Raw genomic sequence first — 26,001 nt, forward strand, 5'->3', positions numbered from 1 at the left:
CGAAGTGGATCCAAACTGAGGTTGTGGTTCCTCTTTGGCAATTATTTGAGTTCTGAGAGACACAGATGGTGCTGTGAGCAAGTCTCTAGTCTGTGCTGCAGCACTGCAATTCTGCCAGCTCTTTGAAGCACCCCTGCTTACCAGCTTGAATGGACTGTTTTCCCAAGTCAGAATTACTGTGGTGGAATTCAATCAGCTCCAGGTCCTGACCAGTTCCCACTAGCACCTATGAGATACTAGTCCTTTACGTGAGATTTGTCTTCCTCTCAGTGCAAAGAAAACTGCTAGGAATGAGATGCTTTATTTGGGATTTGGAAATGGACACAACACTGAAAGGAGGACCAGCTTGCCCTGGCAGGCAGGCCTGGTATTCCCTGGGTTACAGTGGATGCAATCCCCCATCCTCTGTGCTTACCCTGATGCGCTTTGCTCGCCTCATGTCATCTGCTGTCATGGTGCTCTGTGTGGGCACTGTACTCCCCTCGTGCTGCGGCTGGACGTGGAGTATGTGGTTTTCCTGCTGCTCCAGTGCTGCTTGTGGCTCTGGTGGCACTGGAGTCTGTTCCTGCTGCTCCAGCCCATTCAGTGGGGCTTGTCCAGCCTCATCAAACTGCCCCTTGCTGGAAAAATGCAGCAAGTCCTGAAATCGCAAATCATACAACCAGTGATTATTCCCCCCACCCACTGAAAAACACTTTGATAATACTCAGTAGACAACAAGATTTGTACATATTTAATCACAAGCTATAAACAAAACAGTGTAGTGTCTACACTAACTCCTACAGTTCTCCTGCTGTGTCCACTGCACATCACCTTCACCTACAGCAGCATCACCCAGAGCACCAGGGAAGCAGTGCTGCAGGTGGGCGACTCTCAATGGGCCATCCCTTTGACTGACCAGTCACAGACAATCAGCATTATCTGGCTATTAATAGCCAAGGAGGCTCTTCTGCACTCAAGAGTATTTCTGCTTTAACCAAAGTGACTAGTGATGATCCAGGAAAGGAGAGAATTTCTGTCTCACGGAAACGGTTGTCCCTTTGAAACATTATGTGTCATTTTGCAGTGTCTTCTTCCTAACAAAGTATCTGGATTGCTGAACTGGAGCGACAAATGAGATGGTCACACTGGGAACTATGTGGTGTTTTAATCCAGTTTCTAGCTCTGCACACATCACTTCCATATATCACACAAAGCTGTTCTTCCTCCCCTTTCGCATTAGCATAAAAGGGAGGTGTGAGCAGGAAGCACATGCCAAAAATCTACATTCTCTTCCTGTAAGTTCCAACAACTCTTCTGGAATGGAATCATCTTTTATTACATGAAAAAACACACATAGATCTTTATTTGACACCACGTAATGCAACTGAAGAAACTTAAAAGCACAAGCTAGGAAACAGCACCAGAATTAATCTTGAATTATGTTGGCTGAAGGCTGGTTCTGTCAAAACACAAAAGCGGATGTAGCAGAAGAAAACCAAGGAAAGAGGCCCTTACAGACCGTGAGTGCTTACCAGAAAGAAACCCTTAGCAAACAACACACAACCTCAGTGTCCAGCCCAGGTCCGCGCAGCAAGTTTCCACCTTGACACTCACAGCATCCTGACTACAGTTCCCAGGCAGAACTCATGACCAGCTTTAGCGAGGTGAGCAGATCTCCAATGGCTTGGGGCATCACCCTGTCCTACTGCACAGACACACATGAGCCAGCCCTGGGTCACGCTCCAAGCTGGCAGGACACAAGCTACGTCTAGTTCAGAGGCCACTCACACACTGGACTGTGCCCAGCAAGCACCACCTCCCTAGAGTGAAGGGTTTGGGACCAACATTAGGTTTATTTGTCTAAATGAGGCAGGCATGTGTCATGTCAGCCTGTGGAGAGGGTGAGCTCACAACTGCCTGCACTTAATGCAGCATTTAGGGCATTGCAGCAGGAATTCACAGGCAGAGTATACATCTGAGCATACCTCTGAGTCAGCTTGGAGCCATGACCCAGTAAGGTGCCAGAGGAAAATTACCATTCTAGATATCAACTTTCAGCTAAGTCATAAACTAGAGCACTGATCCCTCCTGTCACCGCTCATAAAAGGACTTAGTGGTAACCTAAGTATGGTCAACATTAGAGAATTTAGCTTTTTACTTAAATGCATCATATTACATCCCTGCAGAATATAAGCAACAGCTACAAGCAAAAGAACATTTTGCAATAAGCCTGCCTATAGGAGGCCCTTCTGTTAATACTAAAACATTCTAGAGAATCACATCTCAAACTGATTTAATTCCACCAGCAACAGTTGAAAGAACAGGCTGATCTCACATTCCAGAAAGGACAAACAGGAACCTAAATTCCTATTACAGTTTTACTGTCCAAATTACTTCTGTGGGGCTGCCAAACTGCCACAATAACCCACCTCACTGCTAAGTGCTTTGGAGTGAAACTTGCTGCAGAAACCCAAGTGATTTTACAGGTTTTATAGAACGGAAATAGTGTGCCCTCCTGGCAGAGAGTTCCAGCTAGAAACCAAGAATTACTCATGTGTAAGTCCAAAGTACACCCTTAGTTTGCACTGATGCCCAAAATTATTTTAGTTAAGAGTTTACGTTCCATGTGCTATTTTTTTCCCCCTATCTCCAAAAATATACCTGTGTCCCTTCTTCACACTTTTCACCATTTTCACTGGTTACTTCCATGCGCATGAATTTGGGAGGTCGCCCAGGGCGTCTGCCTGGTCCAAATCTCCTCTTTCCTCGCCCACGACCTCGGCCTCTGGCTCTGCAGAATACAAGAGGTGCTTCATGTTAGGTACAAAAAAAGATGGATTTAGATTCTCCACTGATTTTGTGCTTTCTTTCTCAGCATCCCTACTCATCCATTCAACTCAGCAACAATGATGCAGTAAATAATAAAAACTGAAGAAATTCTGGCAGTAAAAACAATAGGTTTCTGGCTGGTATCTATTTATTTTGTGTTTTATGAGAAACCAAGGTTCAGAACACATTAAAATGTCTACCAGTAATCATGGGACCAAGAGGACTACTTGCTTCCATCCAGCCCTCTGCCATGACAAGCCTCCCACTTCTAACACTCCAGTTTATGGCATGCTGGAAGCATTTTCAGCATGATGGAACAAGTGCACAAGGAAACCCATTTAAAATCTGAGGCCACAACATCCCTCCCCAAAAAGTGCTCAGCTGTTGATGTCAGACACTAAACAGAAGGGAACAATTTTGCATCAAAAAAGCAAAAGAGAGCAGAGTCACTTGCTACATTTCAGGGGAAAGAAGGCACCAATGTCTTCTGCTCTGTGAGAGGTGTTTGTAAATTCAGTTTTTAATAGGTCAGGATAAACTATTTTGCCAGGCCAATGAGGCACTAAAAGCCTTGTTTTCCAAGCTCTGTACTTTCATATCTCTGAGAAACACATTATTTTGATACTGTGATACTGAAGCATTACAAGTATTTAAAGTCTTTGTCAAAAAAAAAAAGCAAAACAAAAAAACCTCACCAGTTTCAACAGAGTATTTCTTTCAAGCTACTTCTTTCACAGAGCCTCTTATACCAGTCAGCCTCCTACTGCCATGATTTTTCCTTCTGGTGCTGAGTTGATCTCTCCTGAGTTGGTCACTAAGATTTGCAGGATAAAGCCCCTCCTTTCTGCATGTTTGGGGAAGCACCATAGTGATCCACAAGCGAAGCTAAGGCTGCCAATACCTGCTGAAGAAGTCCAGCTTCTCATCATGGGAATTGAGGTGCTGCTGGAGCTGCTCCGAGCTCATGAAACGCCGATTGCACTCATAACACGGCCAGTTCTTTTCCTGCTCCCTGAGCACTATTGGAAATGTCAATAACACCATTTCACTCATCACCAATTAAACACCTAATTTTTTGGCCCCCAGCCTCTCTGTCCTCTGTGGGCCATATTTCTCCCCTGAAGGTTAGACAGGCTGCAGAATACCCAGCCCTGCTCCACTGGTCTTTGCTTTTATGCCCTCTGCACTGTACTATGACCATAGATCATCACAAAGACACAGAAAGATCACTGGGGACAATTCTCATGGACTAACAACACTGTTAGAAATTCAGGGGGATTCTGAAATTCACCCCTGTATGGAAGAGCACCTACGGGATTGTGCCTCTGGCATAAGTTAAGGGATATCAAGGGAAATTTCTAAATCTAAAGCAGTCACACGTCAGTTTATGGCACACAGTAGACACTGAGTACAGAAACAGACCTCTTTCTGGGAGGAAGCAACCTAATGCTTCACAGAAACTGAAACAAAGGCTTAAATTTAGGTAATATTCTCATGAGAAGAGTTATTGGAAATAAGCCCAAATAACACAATCAACATCTGGTTTAACTTTTTCCAACCTAGCAGGAATTTGGGAGCACTATACAGGCCATATATTTGAAAGTAAGGAGTGTAACTCGCAACCACCACCACGCTGAAAGCAGAAGATCCCATGTTACCCTTCCTTTCCTCCTCAGTTATGTCATGGATCTTCTGGTTCACAAATTCAGCATAGGAGGCAGCATACCACACCTGCAGCAAGAGCACAAGGTAGCAGGACACTTAGGTGGAACCAAAACTATTGGAAATTTATTCGAAAATGGGTTTTAAGCAATACATTTACTTCACTTGCTTCAACCACTAACTCTCATTGTTCCTTTCATCCTCAAGAATAAGTATGGTAAGATAAATGTGCCCCCACTGAGGAATGAAAGAGCTTTGCCCAGGAAGTACATCCATTTAATTTTAAGGTCTAGCTTCCCAACATGAATGTTAATCTCACACATAGCTACCAGTAGCTCTAAAGGAAATAAGATTAATTTCTTCAAACCCACCTACATGACTGTAAAGGAAGGATGTCAGCAGAGTTCTGATACTTGTACCAAGAGGAATGGAAATGTTACTAACTTGGGGGATTTCCCATTTCTTTTCTCCTGCTCTCCTTACGTAGACAATAGGCACCACCATCTAGACAAATGCATTTAATATGCTTCTGAAGGATTTGGTCCTGCCTCCCAAAACAAAGATCTGACAGGCACCAGCATGATGGATCTACTTTTGTCATACAAGGAATTCGAGCCTTCAACAAAGTGAACCACAAGAGGCAGGAAGACAAAGTTTCTTAAAGCCTAAAAGCAAGCAGATGCTCACATTTAGCTGAGAATTCTTCCATCATTTCATCTGTTTGATGAAAAGTGGATTTTGGAAGAGATTTCTCAAGAAAGGCATCAACAGATTTTCAGCATGAAAAACTCAGACAAGTTTGAACTTGTAGTGGGCCACAGGCAGAGATGAGTAGGATTTCAAGGACTCTCCAGCAGGTGTGTCACTCTGCAGGAATCTCACCAGCTGGACAAAGATAAAAGCCTGGAGCTCCTGGACCACACACCTGGCAGGCAAATCAGACCTTCCCAGCTTCAACTATTTCAATCTCTGGACAAAATGTGCATGAATGCTCTGCATCCACTTGGGGAGGAAATCATGTTACCAAGCCTTACAATTAGCAAACCATTTTACCCCAGAAGATGCTAACATATAAACTAACAAAAATTATGCTCTCACAGGAAGGTCTGTACACATTTAAAGTTTGATTTCAAATTGTTTTACAAACTGTTGAGAAAATTATGATTGAATGCACTTAAAATGGATTTGTAAGATTTCTAGTAATTCAGCATAAAAAAATTAGGGACTGATTTCAGACAGTCCTGCTCTTAAAGGATATAAGTATACTTTTGCCCTGATTTAGTAAGTGCGCTTACTAAACAGTTGTTTTTCCAGACAAATTGTTGAAATCTACATGCAAGAAGAGACTTGAAGAAAAACAAAATGTCATTATGTCAATATTTTTGGTTCCCTCTTCCAGTAAAAAATGTTGAAAATTAAGGCCATCTCAGCCAGCCATCCTGCTTTGAGCTCAACATAATCAATAAATTTTTAGAGGGAACAAAAAGCAAACCACAGGGTAGTCACAATATCCTTTATCATTTTTCACATGTAGAGTTTCAGAATCTCAAGGAAAACAAGGTAAAGGGAGAGACCATATTAACTTAAGGCACCAGAAAACAAGTCAGGAACACACAGGGCTAACGGGAAAGGGCATCCAGAATTAAAAAAAATAAAATTGCTGCAATAAAAATTAGATTGTATCAACAAAATACATGCTGTGTAAAACATGACAGGGAGAGAAATAATTTACATATTTTTATTTTAAACTTCCTCACGAGACAAAGCTCATTAAAATACCTATGTTGTTGACTAACTACTTACTGACTTCAGTGACATTCAGTTCAGGCCATCAGAGGAAAAAATCTCTGAAACTATTCACAGCAGTAGTTTCTGGCACTTACTAGGCAGAAACTTTTAAGATACAATTTAATCAGTAGAAAAAGAGAATCCTGTCAGACAAGCAATGATGGATTACCTTGAGTTCCTGCTTGGGCTCCACATTTTTAATGGTGGTGTAATAAATGTGGTGGCCGTACTGATAGGCCACCAGGTTCTGCTCCAGGTGGTTTTGAGCTGGACGCACAAACATCATCCAGTTACACAGAGCCTCACTGGAAAGTTCAAACCACAGGTCTTCTTGCAAGTCTCTGTCTTTTCTGTCACCCTTATCAAGAGAAACCTGTAGCAAAATCCAATTATATGTGACTGTAACTGCCTGGCAGCACATTCAGAAGAATTTGAGTTACTAAGAAAATTACTGTGCCCATGCAACATTAGGGGAGCAATGAAAGCATACTTAATTTTCTCTCTTTACTAACAGGGATCCAGAAACAGGTTGAAAAATTTTTAGCAACAGGTAAAGGTTAACTAGGGAGGCACAATGGATCCTTCCAAGGCTTTCAAGGACAAGAATCATTCATTAAAGGGGTCAGGGACAGTATGAACATGTGACTATAACAAATGACAGATAAGTAGCTGTAGCTTTAGTAGGCTACAGAAACATCAGTCAGAAGTTCCTAACTGGCAGACCCACTTTTCCTTTCATTTCTTGACTCATGACATTGCCTCAAGCAGGAAGCAGCACTTCTTTAGCTGAACTCTCTTGGTTGCTAAATCTGCCTATGGTCACAACTTGCTTGTCAGACACTGACCATCACAGCTCTCCTAAGAATGTGGATCTAAACTCTAACAAATAAACAACTAATTTTTTATAATGAAACCACTAAATAAATGGGTAAAAGTCACTCAAATCCATTTTACCCCATGTCAATTACTTGGCAAGAGGAAGGGAATAAAAGTATCTCCTGTCCCCTACATCTTATGAACAGAAAGATAAGAAAAATATTTTGAACTGAAGCTACGACATGACACAAAAGAATGGCTGCAGAACGTCCTCAGAAGGGGCTGCTATTTTTATGTCCAGATGCTGCTTCAGCTCATGTGAGAGTGATTCACAGCCTTTCATATTATGCACCCTATATATACATATATATACCCTATCACCATAATGCCAGAACATTCACCAGGATTAGTGTGTCACCCTGAATAAGAGAGCAGATTTGGAATCAAAGCCATCTGGGTATTTCTTATTTACACTCAGAGATGGAAGTAACAAAACATCTCTAGTGAATTGATCACGATAGAGTGACAAATTAATGAAAATCAAAGCTTAGGGACAAATTGATTCCCCCTTTTCTCACCCTTACCTTCAAATGGATATAGCAGTCTTTGAGCTCAGTCTGTCTGACCAGGGGTCCTTCTACAGGCCCAAACTGTGTACGCTTCGGGATACGCCTTTTGGAGAACACACCTCCCAAAAACCTGTCTATATAGAGCACCAGGGGAAGGCTGGCCCTTGCCCTGGTCAGCACAGGCCGGTTCGGGATGGGATGCAAAGGTCCATGTTTTGGACACACTGAAGGATGTGCGTTATTACACTCTTCACACCCTGCAACACAAAGGCAGAGAGGACATGACTTTCAGGCAGATACCCACACACCAGTTCAGAGACAGCCTTATCTCTCTCTAAACATCTTTGGCTCAGTTGTGGGAACACTTATGTCAATAATCTGTCTACATTTTAAATTATTAGACAGGCCAGTGTCCAGCAAAATAAAAACAAAGCAGCTCAGAGACTTCACTAAAGGCAGAATTTTGTCTTTTCAGTAATGCAGTCCAATTAGAGTTCACATTTCTGGGAATAAAGGCTAACATTTATTCATTACTGCTAAAATCCGAATAGTTTTTGCCTTTCTTTACTAAAAGGCTGATGGAGAGGGAAGAAAAAAGTGGGCAGGACAGGTAGTACACTACATATTACTGCACATGCTTACACAAATCATTTGGATCAAAGGGTCGAGGTGGATCTGGATCCCATTCATCCATGTCAGTGTCTTCCCCATCTTCATCCTCATCTTCATCCTCATCATCTTCCTCTTTTGTTTCTATCCTTTCCATTTGATTCTGCAAAGGTGCTAAAGGATCAGAACCCTCCACAGCCTCCATAGGAGGTAACACCTGGTTGTGCACCGGTAATGATGCCTGAGGAGAGAATTCACAAACAATTCAAGCTGACTCATGAAGAAAACCACAAGGACAAGCAATGAAGGTCCTTGCTAATCTACCCTTCCTGCTGCCTCTGGTAATGGAGAGGAGGACTAGGAAAGGTGCTAAATGACTACCAAGGGATGTTTTGCATTGCTCGCTGCTGCTGATGGCCTCACTCAAAAAACCTGTATTACACCCTGGCTCTACCTTGCCAAGGACTCTGTTCTCAGAAGAAACTGAACTCTGAGGAAGTTCTGGACCCTTGCACAAAGTTTGAAACAAAGTCCAGGCTCTGTGGATATTACCTAGAGCCTAAGGCTGTATTTTAACTTCTTTTATACAAGTGAGAGAATTCTGCACTTTGGCACATGATCTTCTCTTTACAATCCAACAAACCCAATCCCAGAGAACAAAGGTAGAGGTCTGTAAGGAGTGAAGTAACGTGGAGACAAGATATAAACTACGGGACATGAAAGACAGTTGAGGGCATTGCATTCTTCCACTAATTTTCAAATTTAGCCCTTTCCTTCCTTAAAAGAACCACAACATTTGAAGTTTGGCACATATTCCATCACCCACACAGGTTTCTCAGGTAGAGAACAAGAAATATTACCCAGCAGAGCTGCCTGAAAACACTGACGAGGAAACCCAGTGGATATTGCTGTTAACACTTCTGTTAACTTCACTTTTCAGCACTGATAGAATTTTTAGGTGGCTGCTCATAGAACCATCTGCGAAACAGGTTTCTCTGTATATTAAATAAACAATCTCCTAAACCCCCATACAATCCATGGTGAGACTATGGAAGACAGTACAAATCTGCGCTACAGCTTTATCGCATCTCCCATATCACTCAGCCACATTTCATCCCCAGAGATGACGGAGCAATGGAATCAGTGTACTAGTACATGGAAAAGGAAAGGGTGCCTGGCAACTTACTCTATCTGTTTGTGGCCCCTGCTCCAGAGTCACTGGCTGGGGGGGGTCAGCAACGCTGCCAAGCACAGACAGGTTGGTGGGATTCATGCTCTGAGCAGCAGCAGGCAAGAGCACCGTTACCTAAAATCACAGGCACTCATTTTAGCACTGCAGCATTTCCATCAGTCACTTAACACACAGGCAGGGCCTGGCATACATAGCGCCCTTGAGCTCCGCACTCGCTCAAATGTGGCATTCTCATGATTTTTGGGGTTCAAATAAGGATGATGGGCTTGGACAGAACCTGTAGCTCCTGGTACAAAGGGAAAGGCTCCAAATCTATAGATTGCAAATTCTGAATTACCTATTACACATTTTTAAATTAAGATCCTACCCAGCCTGGGTTCAAATGACACTAAAAACAGATGTTAGGAGCTCTTTAGCTCTCGGTAAAACGAGTGATTTGGGGTCTCTTTTCCTCTATGACCAAATTTACTTTCATTTTCAAGGGAAAAGGTAAAAGAAGGACTAAGAAATATTTCCTCTTTTTTTGACTTCTTTTTTCCTTGAGCAAACCCTGCCAATGGCTGGTCTTTAAGGTCCCTTCCAATCCAAATCATTCTGTGATTCTATGATCCAGAATCCATTAAAAAACCAGGATGATGTATTGACCTCACGAGAGGATCAAGCTCTCAAACAAGAGGATCCCAACAATTATTTTTCTTTACATTTGCTCACACTATACATTTTTGTTTACATACTCACTTTTTTGTGCTGTAACAACCAAATTAATGCATATTACCACACTGTTCTCATCCATTCAGCAATAAAACAAAGCACAATTAAGACCCTAGGAATCACCTTTCCTGCCTTTCATTTCCTGCTTATCTATACAGGAATTTGCACCATTATTTTGCATGACTTCTCGTCACTCTCTACAGCTGACATCATGTGGCTTCTAGTTTGTGCCTCTAACTGTTAAGCAGCTCCAGTAGTGAGGGAGCAGACAACAAAATCCATAATGTGCGCACTCAGAACTCCAAACTAGTTGCTTTATTTAAAGAGGTATTAAGAGTAATTTATGAAACTCCTGAAAAACAATATCAAGAAGACTTCGGGGAATGGTGTGATGGTGAGGAGGAAACCACCCACGATAGTCTGATAATGACACTTCTGATGCCAAGTGGCAACAGAAGAGGCATCATTATTCCTCCAGTGTGCCAACAAGGAGAGAGGGTCAAACACACTTGGATCTATTTGTAACCCCTGTTAGCATTCCCTTCTACTAATCACACCAAACATACCCTTACTTGCACTTCCATGTCAGGCACTGCATGCATTATGGACATTATTTTTATAAACCTCCCACTTTCTTTCTACAGTAAAATTTCTTCTGAAAGACAAGAGGAGCTTTAATTATTATTTTATCATTAGTTGTCAGTTCAGGGATGTCCCACATGAAACACTGATGTAAAAACAACTGCAAAGGCAGGAGTTGATACAATGAGGGATTAACCATTCACCAAAAATTAATATATGTGTTAGGACTACTGTCAGACAGTGTTGGAATGGAGGACAGGCTGCAGACACACAGACAAGTGCTTCTAGGATAATAACAGCAGATCACCTCTGTTGTTACTGCCATCTGCACTGTGCACAAGTAATCTCTATTTTTAATTAATCATATACATGTTAGTTAAATGAGCTTTATGACAATTAAATAGGAAATTTTGGCTTCTTAATGCAAGGAAATGAACAGACAAAAAAATTCCAGAGCAAAACTCCAGAGAATGAGAAGACAAGTAACACCTTTATTGTGTCAGTCATTGCTTCCCATCCCTGCCTCAACCATTTAGAAGGTCTTTTAGCAACAAAATTTGTTTTCAGCACACATTCAATTCCTCACTCTGCCCCAAGATTTTCAATAAATACATATTCTAATGATGGATTTGGTGATGATTTGGATCTAATACATCCATTCACACATGTCATTAAAGACCCACCAAGCAGTAACGATTTAAAGTCTATGACAAGCAGAGTATTCCAACCAGAGAGATGTGAAAGCACCTGTCTACAGTTGATTACCATGGTGCAGTCCCCAAAGATACCAGTAAGAGTTAATAATAAAACTTCCCCATCCGTGATGGGTGTAAAAAGCATAAGGAAAAAATCATCATAACCTTATAAACACAGGCTGTAGTTTTATTCTCTTCCCAGGCCACCTCACACTGACAAGCCCAGCATACCTAGTAAGAGAGCCAGTCACTGAACTTCTTCAGGTTTTACACTTAACTTCCTGTGATGTTTCTAGTAAACCTAGAATTTAATCCAATTTTTCAATCCCTGGAGAACCTTTTGTGGCCTTAAAGGCATTTGGATCAGAATCTGTATGAGGACAACTGAACACTCAGCCTTTCCAAAATGGCACATTCAGATTACATCAGCCCCATCTGCTGCAGGGACACTGTTGAAAGACTTTTCATGCTATCTGGGGCAGTAAATTAGAATTCTTGTTCAATATGAATTAAAGAGAATAAACCTAAAATAATTCTTAACTTTTATTGTCATTCATGCTCAAGCTGGTCATTGGTCTTAGTACAAGTCTAAGATTGTCACTGGACAACTTCAGAGACAGCTCATTACCCTCCCACACCACACAAATGTCCCTTTACCTTCCCTAACTGTTCCCTCAGAGTTTTAGGCCCAAAATGAATAATATCTCTTCCTTACCTGCTGGGTGGTAGCATCTTGTTGGACATAAGCCACTTGGGACGGATCTGTAAACAGAGTCTAGACAAAGTGAAAAAGGCTTATCAAACAAGCCCTGGGGGTTTTTACTCCCAACTCACATAAAAGTTACCCTGCCTACCACAGAACAACCCACATTTGAGCCTTTGTCAGCTCCTAACCTGCCCGTTATCACAGCAAATTACTTCAGCTTACCCAAATAGACCTACACACATAGAAATTAAAAATTAGGTAATGTTCCATAAAGATTTAATATATTTATGTGGCACTTTGTATCTCTACAGCTGAAGTGTTTCACAGGGTTTATTTTTTTTATTTACCAAAATCACTTTGTCAATTGTCGATTTGATAAAATCTGCAAGATGAAATTCAACAGTTCTATCTATACCCTTAATGTGTAACACTTCAGGGCAGGATAGAAAGTAACTGTGAGCTTTTTCTTCCTGAAAATTCACAAGACTGCTGCATGCTTTCTTTTGAGGAACCATCATGCACATCCTATATGGGACTTTGATATGGCCAGGATGCTGTTTAATTTCATAGAAGCCATGCCAATTTCAATATTCTGCAAGAACAGCCCTGACAGAATCCCAGGAAAAGCAAGGCTATGGATTGACTGAGGCCAGCCTTACTTAGCAAAACTAGAAATATCTGAGCTTGTAGCAGCCTGGCTACAACAAAATAAATCACGGTATAATACAAATTCCTTTAGCACTATAATAATTTCACCATAGATGCATAAGAGTGTTTGAATACTACACATCTTTTGACATGATGACAGCATTCAGAGTTTTGGAGTTAGCTGGCCAGTAACTTCCCAGGACATATTCTCTCAGGACATCCCTCCACATTGAAGCTGGTTTTCTGGGACAGCTGAGAGCTGCACAAGACACACTGTGTCACATGAGGCCCTGCCAGCATGATGGGGGTGTCAGGTATGTGCACTTTGCAGCACAGCTGATCTGCCCTGTCAGTAAAGATATTATAAAACACTCTTGACAAAGCGTGCTTGTTCCTTTTTAACCTGTTCACACAGAGGCAGAGATACATAGCATATTTACCCCACATAAACATGTGCTGTAAGGGAATAAAGGCTATTTAATATGATTACACAGAAGAAAAAGAATATAAAAGGTCTATAAAATCAGTAACTCTGCAGAGACTAAAAAATTATGTTGAACAAACAGATGCGCTGCAAAAAGACATGACTATTATAACTATCAATTGTGACAACTGTACTACACAAAACAAAGACTCTTCCAGAAAAAACATAGATGGCTCTTAGCTTTTTACTGGATACAAGAGGCAGAATTTCTGCTGAGATTATCCTCATTCTGGAAAACATTTTTGAGTAAATTATAATCTCATCTACCTTCAGTGAAGTAACCAACCTTTCATAATTCATAGCCTCATCATCCTCTGATAAGCAGATTTGCACATCAGACAAATGAACAGCATGAAGTCCATGCTCAGCAGTGGGCAGAGAAAACTGCTGGGAGCGACTGCATGCTATTTTCCAGTCATACCACTTGGCTGGTAACTGGCTTTTATCCCAAACAAGATTTTTTTCTAGGTGCCAAAACCAGGGTGGGCTCAGAACCACACGTGCCTGCGTAGCTTCCACTGGGTGGATGTAAACGAGGGTGTGCTCCGAGGTGTCCACAGAGGTGTAGGAGGTGCCGTCAGCTGTGTAAACCACCTGCTGTGCGGGGCCGCGCTCCTGTTCGTCACTGTACATGATCTGGGCCACTGCCCCACCCTCGGGGACAAAGTGCACCTGGGGAACAAACAGATCCTCGACTCGCACCAACACAGGACAGTGGGACACAGAACCAGAGTCACGGGGTGCCTTGGAAAGCAGAGAGAGCTTGTGTCCCAACTAATCGGAATGCAGAAAAACACATTTCAAATCTCACTCAATTATTCTACCAATAGAAATCTGGATACAACTCCCATCAGTCTCTGGTTTTACTCTGCATTGCAACTCAAGACGTAACTGCTGCGAAGAGCACCCATCCACACTTGGTTCTTGCATGATACTTCAAAAATTTTTAAGGGAAAAAGTTCAAATATGAACTGATGTATCTATTAAATTTATTGGGATATTGTTTTCCTTTATGCTCATATCCCTTTCAGAATTTATGATAATGATTTCATTCAGCCAGTTCTGTAGCTGGATGTAATTTTTGCTGTCTGATGAGAGGCTAACAGAACTTACTAACTCTGATATTCCTCAAGTTATAGTACTGCAGTTCTCAGAGGCGGCAGTAGGGCATATTAGACTGCTTCTCTGTAGTATGTAGGTGCAGCATCAGTAGAAAATTCAACTATTCAAATGGTCAAACCTATACCTGAAAACATTAAGCACAGATTCCAAGGACTACTGGAACTCGTTATGTCTAGGGCAGCACTTAAAATTTAAACAAGTCGATTTTACCAGTATATTATGATCATAACTGATGATCAGCAGCCTATATTAAATGAGCCAGAATACTGGATTCCAGTGAAAACAGGAACATGTTTAGCTTTTGCCATCCTTAATATCCTGCAAAGCATTTTCAGTGAATGGGAAAAACAGGACAGTGAGCAGGAAACCTAGTTTGAGTACAAGTATTCATAGTCACATAAAATTCTTTCACATAAAATGATGCTACAGTTACATATTTTATCTTGTTTCACTTTTTAGCTTATGCTTCAGAAGACACCTGGTACTCTCCTGTGGATGCTCAGTGCTGATTCTGTACAATAAATCCTCTCACAAACACTACATTTGGAGAGCACTCTGCAAATACTCATTAAACCTTTAAACTGCCATGTTTTTCACTAAGTCTTAAAACTGCAAACAGCAGCATGGTTATCCCATTGTAGAGAGAAGGGGACACAGACCATTGAAAACCGCCTTTCTTTGCAAATTTCAAAGCTGGAAATTACTAAGAGAGGCAGAATTTCTCAGCTTGTGGGTCAAACACCATGCAGCACCCTTTTCCGACCATATTTAAAAGAGTAAATCAATTTGCAGAATTCTGAAAATTCCCAGCTGCGTTGTCTCGGAGACAGAGAGACAAGCTGCATACAGCAGAACCTGACTGCATTAGTCACAATTAACATTTCTCCCTTCCTCACTACCCAGATGTCTGGCTGGAAAAAAATATTCATATTGCCTTCCCCAAGGTCCACCCACAGTTCCAGCTGATTCGAATGATGCCATCAAAAGTGGCTGCCACAGAGCACAGATTTTGTCCATGTTCATTACTCTCCCACATAAATATATTTGTACACTGAAACTTCTACAGCCACTGCCTGGTTTTGTTCAGCTCATTTCAGAGCTCTGTGTCTTCACTGCTGCAATTTGCACTGCTCAGTTTCTGAAGCTTTAACCCCCAATCACCACAGAAATGTTTGCATTTCTGCTCAAATGAAAGCTGAGCTTCTAGACTCTAAATCAGGGCCAAATGGAAACTAACCCTCCCACCAATCCCAATAGAGCCCAAGCAGAGGCAGAGCTCTGGTTAATCACCTGAGCACTGTTCTGTTCCTGTGCTGCAGACTCAGTCCACACCTGAGGACTTTCCTCTTTCAAGTCCATCTCCTCCCTGCCTGAGTGCTCCATGAAGGGAAAGAGATCTACTGGAGGAATGTCTGGCTGAAGGGATTCATCTGTTCAATGTGTTTCTGCTTCCAGAAGACAAGGTGATCTTCAGCAACATGGCTCTAAAAAAAACACAGAACAGAGACATTAAAACCAGCATGACACGTGGCATGGAGCTATGAGGGATTTATTATTATCAGCTACTACACCTCAGTAATACAGAGTAAAATAGGTTTGACTTTACAAACACTTCCTACAAGACCCAAACACCTTACATCATGGGAATAAGGGAACAGAAAACTTATCTCACTGAGTATGGACAAGTCCTCTGTTTGCCACTTTCCATGCCCCATTAAGGAGGAAACAAATCAACCACTGCACGAATTGCAATGAAAGAGTACACTGAATTCTTCCTGCATGTCTTTCCTTGGCCACAGGCTATCCATACCACTTTCTCCTCATTGTCCTTCTGGTACCTACAGGCCTAGAAATCAATAAATAATGCAAAAAATAGACCTGAGGCTTCCAACAAGAAAACACTATGTTCAGACTTGCGTCACCAGTTCCTCAGTTTGCCTGAATGAGGTTTTGTTTGAGCACCAACTGGTTTTCCATGTACAGACAGATTTGACCTTGGACAAAACCCCAGACCAGGTTAGTACAGTGTTACAGTTGTGTTAGGGGTTAGGTGTCCTTCCTTTTGTTCCTTCTCAGCTATGGAATTTTTACCCATCAGTGTCGGGAACATCTGGTACTTGAGAAACTGTGCTTGAGAAACACAGTTCAGCTGGGGGGAGGTGAGGGGAAGGGAAGCAGAAAAAAGAGAGGGCAGGGGCAGCTGGAGGCTGGCTGCTTTCTTGGGCTGGAGAGCAAGACACTCTCTCAGAGCTGCTGTGGTCTTGGGAGAAGGGAATTCATCATCACCCAGATGGAGCTGCTGCTTCTTCCTCTTTCTTCGTGGGCCTCGCACCCCCTGTCCTGCCGGGACATGCGGCAGTGCCAGCCACCACCGCAGAGCTGCTGATCCACCTCAGCCACCGGGCAGGGATCTCAGCTCATCCCTGCTGTTCCAGCTGAGTGTTCCTCAGAGCCCTGCAGGAGCACCGGGACTGCCCGAGGGGGTTTGTGAAGCAAAGCCTCTCCTCCATCCCTTCCCGTCCCGGCCGAGAAGGCTGTCACGGGCTCCCTGGTTCTGTTTTCTTGTTAATGCTGTAGTTATTGTTGTTCGTTTGCCTTGTTATACATACTAGTGAAGAACTGTTATTTCTATCCCTAGATCTCTGCCTGAGAGCCCCTTGATTTCAAAATTCAGAGGGAGGGGGTTTACATTTTTCATTCCAAGGGAGGCTCCTGCCCTCCCTAGCAGACACCCGTCTTCTAAACTGAGACAAATAGTCAACTACTAAAAATGAACAATGTAACTTAAACTCTCAAAAGATCCTGACAAAGTGCTTCCAAGTTTGATTTTATTCACCTCTTGCAATTTTACTGGGGCCTCTCAATCTGTCATTGTGATCCCAGAAGGTGATGGGTTAAGTCCGTGGTTCAGCACCTCCCCAATCCTTCATCTCTAATTAGTCATATTAAATCACAGACCATGAATTAGCATGAGGCTGAGCCCATTTCATTTCTCAGCTGCTCCAATTAACTTTATTTTATATCCAGTGCCTTGCTGCACTGCTCCAATGCCAGCACCCATCTGTGCACCAGGAAGGAAGCAGAAGGCTCCTTGCTGACGCTTTCATTCATTTGCATTTTAAATGCAAATTATTTTAGTCATAATTTATCCCTATAAATGCTAGCATTTGGCCTTGTCATTGACAAACTGACAAACAGATTAGGAGGTAAAAAAAGCAGCAGGCACTTTATGTCTCCTCCTAATTTTGCCAGCAAAGACTCAGCTGTGCTAACCTGAGTGCTGACTGTTCCACTGGGCCTGGCCAATTGGATACATCACCAGGGCAGGAAAGTCTCAGGCTAACATCACTGAACTGTGTGGTGGAGCAAAAAATCATATTACTTTCATATATACAAAGAAAAAGAGTGGGAAAGATATTTCTGGGCATTGCTAGACACCAAGTCATGCTGTTACTGGTGACTGGAGTTAACACTTGCTGTCTCATGCTGAGCAATGCAGCAGCCGTGGGCCCCACAAAGGCAGACACACTGGGGAACTGTCCTGACTTTCTCTTATATCCAAACATCTCTAGTTATGGGAATGCAGGGACAGAAATCTCATCTCTATTAATATTGCTTGATACAAACCATCCCCAAAAAGCACTTAGGATAAAAATTAAAAAGAAATCCATGTACCAGCATTCAATGCGTGAGTTTAGTACCAACTAATTAACTGCAGCACACTTGTTCTCCAAGTGTGGAAAGCCAGGGCAATTTACAGATAAATATTATTTATTTATATATCCAAGTGTACACGTGCTCTGATCTATAAATAAATACCATTCATCCCTACACAGAACCTTTTTCCTAGCTACTTGTTATGTTATTAGGGATTAAATTAGGGATTTTCTTGTATCTAATCCTACCTCATTCACTGATCTCCTTCACTCATTTTATCAAGTATATGTTCTCTATTCAGAATATATAAATATATACATATATCAGGTACATGATCACCTCTACTCATGCAAAACATGACAGCATTTAGGTCAGTAACATACTGTGAACAACTTTGCAAAATTTAACACCTATCCTGTTGATATTCTTCAGCTGGTTTATCCACAACAGCTCTTTTCCTAGACTGCCAGTATTAATCAAGAGCAAATTCAGGTAATTGCACTAAAAGTAGCCAGTAGTTTAATCAATTACCTAACTGATTAGAAAACTAAAAATAAAAACAAACACTGGAGGTTTCCATTTGGGGTGGTTTGATTTTTTTTAAAAAATATAATTACCCTGTTAAAAAGAATGCAATTACATTAACTACTAATTGAATTAAGGGAAAGGCACAGTTCTGGCTAACTCCACATGGTGCAACAAGTAGCAGAATTTTTGGCTGACCTTCCCCACCAGCAGACACTGGAGGTCTGAAGGAAGATGGTGACGCACTCCTGCAGAGTCATTTTGGCACAGATAACTTACAACTTGAGTACAAAGGAGACCGAAGGGTTCAGGCAGGGTCTTTAAAAGACAAAACTGGGTATTAAGATTCATCTCTGAAAAATGAAGTACCAAGAAGTTGGAAAGAAAAGCAGAGGACAGTCATTTTATGGTTCTGAAAGTTAGCACTAACTTAAAATCTTGGGGAAAAAAAAGCAAGGCTGAGCCAGATTCAGTGACCCAGTGCTGCAGATTCTATAACCAGTCCAGTTATTGCTGCTCTTAACAGAAATGAAAATAACAAACAGCTCAGCCCAGCCAATTGTGCAGTAGAGTAAGGGACAATAGTAGAAACTGCAGGATTTGCTGATGCTTTCAACTTCTGTACTTCCAAATCTATCCTAGGATCTGCCTCTGGTATGCATTCCCTCAGTTCATCTGTAATCATGAAAACACACTAAAAAGCACATTTCCCTGGAAACATAGATGTGCTGAGAGCAAAGACAATGCAGAAGCAGACAGGCTGTGTCCCAGAGAGGTCCCAGGGACAGGCAATAAAGAGGGCGGGAGACAGGAGAAGGTGTTGAAATTCAGCTGTGAAACAAGCCCTGCAGTCAAGGTCAGGAGCTGGAAAAATCTTATCCAAAATCACTGACAATAGAATTGCCACAAAACACCAACACCTGAGGAAATTTTCTGACACTGATGACGAGAAGAGCAAACTAACTTTGCTCACTGGTCCTCCATAGGATGCTCCTCCTCGTTAATCCTGCTCTCAATACCCATTACAGCCCTGACACTGACTGCCACAATGTCTCGAAATTTTAACGTTTCCCTGCGGTCTTCTCTTAGCTCTGGTAGTTTTTTAGCAGAAATAAATGTGAAACTTTGGACATAAGCATTGACAAATCACTGGCATGCAGGGAGCGCTCCCTGTTTGCTCTTTACACTGTTTGCCCATGGATTATCCTTTGCAACTGTTGATTTTTCTCACTGTATTGAACACATCAGACATTTTCAGACAAGCTAAACAAACACCAAGACATGCACCTCAACAGGAAGCTCTTCTATATCCAAGGAATTACCATAAAACTGTGTAACAGAAATTGAAACTCAATTGCAGAAATTCTAAAAGAAAAAAAGATAATTAAAGATAAAAGGCATTGTGATAGGATAAACAGCTTTTTCTCAGTATAAAGTAGGCTACATTTTGTAATAAAAATCCATGTAAAAGTTTAGTAAAATAGAAATCCAAACAGCTTGCTTAAACTCATGCTAAATGTACATGTTAGATATGTCTCTATTATATTCTGTCCACTATAAAATATAAGAGGCCTGGCTCAAATATTTTTCAATATACCATCTTTTTTGGGTTTCTTTTTGGGGTTTTTTTACTGTTGTTTTTTTGTTGGTTTCTTTGTATGCTCATAGAAAATACTTCAGTAACTTGAAGATGATGAGATTTTACATTTCTGTAAGTTGAAAGATTAGTCAATTATGACACATCGCCCAATAGTCACCCAAAATTCTGCCAGCAGCCCAATGCTTTCATACAACCCAGTGAGCATCACAAACATGAGCAAGAAGCAATGCCAGTGGGAGATGTTAAGGCATTTACAGTAGCTGCAGACACAGTATTTTCCTCCCCAAACAACAGGCATGCCTCACCCTGTCCATGCTGGGTGATGACACAAGCTGAAACAGTAACAGGCATAACTAAAGAGTACAAATATAATCCATTACCACTCCAGCATGACAGTGGTGAGGCAGTGACAGTCCTGTGTGTTGCTATATATTGCGCGAATCACAACACAACATGATACAAGAAGCAGCACAGCTCCTGTGACTTTGGAATATCTTCTCTAGTGGAACGTTAGCTCATTCTGAGCTGCGCAAGTAAATTAACCATGCCTCCAGGACAACCATCACATTTAGCTTCCTTTTCTCAACACCACCTGGGACCTGCTGCTGTCACAGGCCTACAGCCATCTCTCTTTAGTTTTCACATTTGACATCCAATGCAGAAAATACCATTGATGACAAAACTTCTCTGCTGCTCCTGATGCCTGGAAAGCACCTCGGTGTCACTGTCTGACAGTTCTTCATTTACTTTGGAAATCTTGGTTAAAACCTCCTTTTGACCTCTGCGACATTCTCCAAGTCCTTCCTGCTGTTCCTGCGGGATGGCGTTTTCTCTGGAGCTGTGTTATTAAACCAGCAGCTTCCCTGTGCACTGCATTCAGCTCCAGAGTATGGGAAAGCACTGCTCAGAGGGGCAAAGCACCTCATTGCCTATCCAACAGCAATATCCTTGTTAACTTTGCTGCCTCAGCATTAGACACCCTGAGCCAGCACAGCTCCACATGTGGCCCCTCACACGTTCATCCATGATCCCCCCACAAACACTCAGGAGTGAATGGTGCTGTAAGAGAAAACCACAAACAGCAAAGTCACTGTTGGTTTGTGTTTGATGTCTAAGTGTTCTAAACACAAGTTAAACCCAGTGAACTCTTCTAGGGTTCAAAGGTAAGCTCTGAAAGTCAGAAAAAAGCACCACAAAAAAATTGTAATCAACAATAACCGTATTTTCTTGGCAAACCTGCTATTAAAGAATGACAATTTCTTTCAATGCTGCGACTATACAAGATACAGAGACAGGATCTCTGGGGACTTCATCTGCAGCAACCTCTGTGAGCCTCACTAAGGGCATTCTGCTAAAAACTGGAAGCCGGTGGCTGCCAAACTCTCATTTTTGTCCCTTCTCTGGGATGAGAAAGGAGGAATATTTAAGCTGAGCAAAGGGGAAAAGACCACCTCCCTGCTCAGGGAACAATAAAGCCACTCAGTATCTCAAATGAGAACCCCCACTTCACAATGATAGTGCATAAACTGGCTAATGTGATTTACTCCCCAGTGTAAAAGAGCCTTGCCATAGTCTGAGGCTCCCTGCAGCAATAACAGCAGGGACTATTGGCTTAATCCTCCCATGGCCAAGCTCACTGACAACTGTGTGTCACCCCAGCCATGTGCAAGGGCAGCAAGATTGGTACAAAAAGGGTTTTACAACTCTGAGTCTTCCTCCAGCTCTTAATATGAAAATTATTTATTATGCTCGAAAGGAACATCACATGTGCCTGCAAAAAACTTTATCTCACACTTAATTATTCCAGTTTGCCTAGAAGGCAGAGCCAGTGCATTTCCTGAGATCCTTTAGCAGGAACATGCTTTCATTACAGCAAAAAGGTTTCTAACCTCATTGAGGACCAGTCAATCTCCTCTGCATTTCCATCCATCACAGGCACATACTGTTTCAAGGAACTCTAGCCCTGGTGCATTTTGCATGAATGTTATCAATCAGGTCATGCACAAACCACAATATTTATGTTTTACTGGCGAGTTAAAAATGGAAATCATAATAGGGCTGGGACAGCAAGAATTATTTCCACAAAGGGAAAAATGGCTTCAATTTATTTTGTCCTAGTATAAATAGAAGATCTCAGCCAAACACCAACTCACTCTTTACTGCCATTGTGCATAATGAATCTATATCCACATCCTCATGGGACATCCATCATTAAAGCAATAGTGAACTGGAAGAGATCTCTTAGAACCAGGCCAGTCCTCTGCTGCTGTGCCTATCACATGTTACAGTCCTTTTCCTAAAGGGACAGTGCCCAGGCACCAAAAGTGACAGCACAACAGTCTAATATAACTATTCTCTCACAAGTTATCAGATAAGTAACTGAAAATCCATTTCTACCACAGAATACAGGAGAGAATCCAGTCTGAGCACAGGTTAACATCCTCCTGGGGATTACCTAGGCTGGGTTTAGACACCTACTCAGAGATGCTCCAAGGACATCTCTCTTGTGTCCTAATTCTTGTATAATAAAGTGTTTCTTACACTGTCCTCTCCCTCAGTGGGCAAAGAGTCAACTTCATTACTTTCTACATATGCAAATCTCTTCTTTAGTCACCACTCTTCCCACTTGCTCAATATCTAAATATCCACTCCAGCAAATGGAGTTCTTCCTCCCACCCTCATCTTTGGGAATCTATGGCCATGTTCCTCATGTTGTCATCTTCCCAATGTTTTATCCTCTGAAGCCCCTGTGATATTGTGGGCTGTTGAATTACATACTGCAGTTTTTGGACGCCAGCTGCTCAAGGCAGTGATCCTGTCTTCCTAAAGGACTTGGACAGAGAAGTCTGATAAAGCAAGGAACCAAGAAAAACATGCATTTAAACTACAGGATGACACAAAAGGAAAATAAATGTCTGTATCAGTGTCTTCTACAGTTCTGTCCGCACAACCTTTGAGATGGCTCTGTTAGGGGTTACTGAAAGAAAACAAACCATTTCCCTCCAGCTTCTTCCTGCTAATTTTTTGTCTCCCATCTCTTCTCCTCCTCCAGCAAACTCTTCCCAAAAGAACTGTCAGCTGGAGGGGATTCCTTCCCTTCCTACAAGTGGGCAGTACTGCTTCTTCTCTCCCTCTCCCACCCCCCTGCACTTCTCCTCTGAACTTTTATCTGTTGTAAAATTCAAAAAAATAAAATTACCTTTTTCTGCACATAAAAATACATACCTAAAGCGGCTCCTTCAGAATAGCTGCTGCTCTACGCTACCCCAGAGAACAAACGGACTACCTGCACCTTCAAATAGGTGGGGACTGACATACAGATCCATTTCAGGGCTACGATAGAACAGCTGCATGTTTTACTAGCACGAGATAAAAGTGACAAATAGACCCAATGTCATGTTCAAGTCCAAACAAAATTCACCATACAAAACCAGCCTCCTTAATTAGATACACTTAGAAGTCCATTAGAATTCAGTGTACACAGCTGCCAGCAGCTGCAGGTGGTCAGGAACACACTCGAAGTGGCTGCTCACTGCAGAGAAACTTACCCCAAGAGAGCTCATCCAGGAATTTTCTGCAAAGGGTAGAACAAAGGGTGCCAGAGGAGAGCAGACAATACTACAGACCCATTTCACTCTAAAATCAAACTGTAAATTATTCTATCAGATAATAATAATAATAATTACACAGATATTTCATCCTATAAACAAAGTAATAAAGCTGTCTCTTTTCACACAAGAGAAGCATCCATGTAGCAAAATGCCAAAAATGGCCACAATTTCAGAAAGAAGCTTTCCATTTAGGGATAGACTAGAGCAATACACGCTCCTGTATTACTTTTCCTAGAAATAAAGGTTTTAGCAGGCTCAATACTGCCAATTATTTTATTGCATCCACAAAAGATGCGAAGAATTCTCTTCTGAAATCAGTTGGTGATTCATTAGCATCTCATCTTCTAACTACAAGAAAGAAAATACTTTCTACAAGAAAGAAAATAACTGAATTACTAAAAATCTGACAGAAGAAAGTGAAAGTTCCATATAGTCTCTACTCCCATTGAAACACACAGGGCAACATTGGTAGGCATTTTACACACTCAGCTTTGCACTTGATCATTCTTTAAAGACCTGTAAGAACCGTAAGTATATATAGTGATACACCAGACAGGTTGATGCCAAAGTACTAAAAAGTGCATCACAAACACCGACCCTTCATTTCACTGTCAGGACTGTGACTACCGTCAGTAGCCTAAACCAAGTTTAAATTTTAATTTAGGGACCCTGTAAGACCCCTCCTGAGGCTCTGCAATGTACAGCTGAGAGGTAAAAGGTGACTACACATAGCTCTTGTACAGGGAAATAAAAAAGGTGAATTATCCCTTTAGGATGAGTAATTTTGAAAGGCATAGATTCAGGACCTTGTTCTTCCATTCTAACTCAACCATTTAACAAACTGACATCAACTCACTTTTAATGGAACCGGGGCACAGGAGAGGAAACGGGACAACTGAACACCAACACCCACAGAGCAAGAGAGCCACAAGATCAAGCATCCACTTGCTACAACCACACCCAAGACCACAGGAACAGGGTTTTTGGCACCAAGACCACTGTCAGGAGAACAGTGAACCCCACAGGTTCCACGTGCAGCAACTGCTACTAACTCACACTAGGACCATCATGAATGCAACCACCTCAGGAGACTGGGGAAGGGCCTAACTTCCCACCATACCAAGCCAGGAGCCTTGCCTTGCTAAGGCCACACTGATACCCAAAAAGCCCCCTGGGGCAAAAGAACCTCATGAGAACGGGACCCCAAGAACACACCCGGCCACTGCCCCTCACAGGGCAGACTGGGGGACCTCCAGCCACAGTCCCTGATAAAGTCTCCACGGCCATCAACAGCCAATCCGAAGACGGGGTGAGACGCCCCCTCCTCTAATTAGGCCAATAGGAGGCAGGGGCGCGAGGCACACGGCCAATCAGCAGGCGTGAGTGCCCCCCCCCCACTCTCACCGCCCGCTCCCGCCGCCGCGCCCCAGCGCGGGGGGACGCCGCGCGCCCCCCCCCCCCCCCCCCCCATTCGCCCCCGCCTGAGGGCAGCGGCGCTATCAGCCCCTCGTGAGAGCGCCCGGAGGCCAGCTGGCCCCAACCATTGAGGGCCGAGGAGGGACATGGGCAGGCGGCCAGGGCAGAAGCTGAGCGAACGGGCCGGACCGGTCGCCGAGGGGGAGCTGGGCTGAACGGCCCAAAATTATGGTGGAGAGATGAGACCCTCACAGTGCTGGGGGGGTGGGGGGGGGAAATGACAAAAAGATGGTTCCGGCTTCCCCCCGCTGCTCAGATGCCGGAGTCCGGACCGTACCACGCATGGAGGGGGGAGCAAGGGTGGGGGCACCTCCTTCACCCCGTGTCCGGGGCAGATGGGGGATCCCAGCTGGGGTGGGGAGGGGGGGAAGCGGACTCTACCTCTCCCGCGGGGTGTGGGGGGGAAGGGGAATGAGTACGCCCTACTTCCCCTCCCCCCCCCCCACTGACGGGAGCGAACGGTTTATCCCGGCCCCGCACCGCCAGCTCCGGGCGCCATCTTGGGTGCTACTAAAACAACAAGTCTAAAATCCCCGGCGGGTCCCTGCGGCGTCCCCGGGCCGCGCTGCCCTCCCGGACCGTCCCATCGCGTTACCTGAGGGGGTCCCGTGCGGGCGCCGCGCCCCGGCTGCTGCCGCCGGCCCCGCAGCGGCCCCGAACCCCCCCACCTGTCCTCACCTCACAATGGTAGCTGCAGAGCGGGAGGGGGGGGGGGGGGGAGGGGGGGGGGGGTGGCC

At 43.1% G+C, this 26,001-nt stretch overlaps 1 protein-coding gene across 10 annotated transcripts in view; it reads right to left on the reverse strand.

Annotated features, from left to right (window-relative positions):
* Positions 1-26,001, reverse strand: part of PRDM10 (PR/SET domain 10) — a 45,012-nt gene that overhangs the window by 18,929 nt on the left and 82 nt on the right. The window contains exons 1-14 of one of the 10 annotated variants that reach the window (XM_088066740.1): positions 24,845-25,072; positions 23,726-23,824; positions 15,686-15,879; positions 13,778-13,945; positions 12,151-12,210; positions 11,601-11,666; positions 9,442-9,561; positions 8,289-8,496; positions 7,662-7,903; positions 6,431-6,634; positions 4,470-4,542; positions 3,713-3,830; positions 2,644-2,773; positions 416-640 (exon numbers count right to left, since the gene is read on the reverse strand). In XM_088066740.1, the coding sequence (XP_087922866.1) occupies positions 416-640; positions 2,644-2,773; positions 3,713-3,830; positions 4,470-4,542; positions 6,431-6,634; positions 7,662-7,903; positions 8,289-8,496; positions 9,442-9,561; positions 11,601-11,666; positions 12,151-12,210; positions 13,778-13,945; positions 15,686-15,778 (1,707 nt within the window). In that variant the 5' untranslated portion in view covers positions 15,779-15,879; positions 23,726-23,824; positions 24,845-25,072. Of the gene's footprint in view, positions 1-415; positions 641-2,643; positions 2,774-3,712; positions 3,831-4,469; positions 4,543-6,430; positions 6,635-7,661; positions 7,904-8,288; positions 8,497-9,441; positions 9,562-11,600; positions 11,667-12,150; positions 12,211-13,777; positions 13,946-15,685; positions 15,880-17,231; positions 17,253-18,775; positions 19,383-23,725; positions 23,825-24,844; positions 25,073-25,859; positions 25,912-25,942; positions 25,960-26,001 lie in introns of those variants that run through there. The other 9 variants (XM_088066741.1, XM_088066742.1, XM_088066739.1 and 6 more) reach the window with 9 other exon arrangements.

Source organism: Pseudopodoces humilis, chromosome 25 (assembly GCF_049639895.1).
Source record: "Pseudopodoces humilis isolate 2021_Gansu_Grassland_sample_001 chromosome 25, ASM4963989v1, whole genome shotgun sequence".
Lineage (NCBI taxonomy): Eukaryota > Metazoa > Chordata > Aves > Passeriformes > Paridae > Pseudopodoces > Pseudopodoces humilis.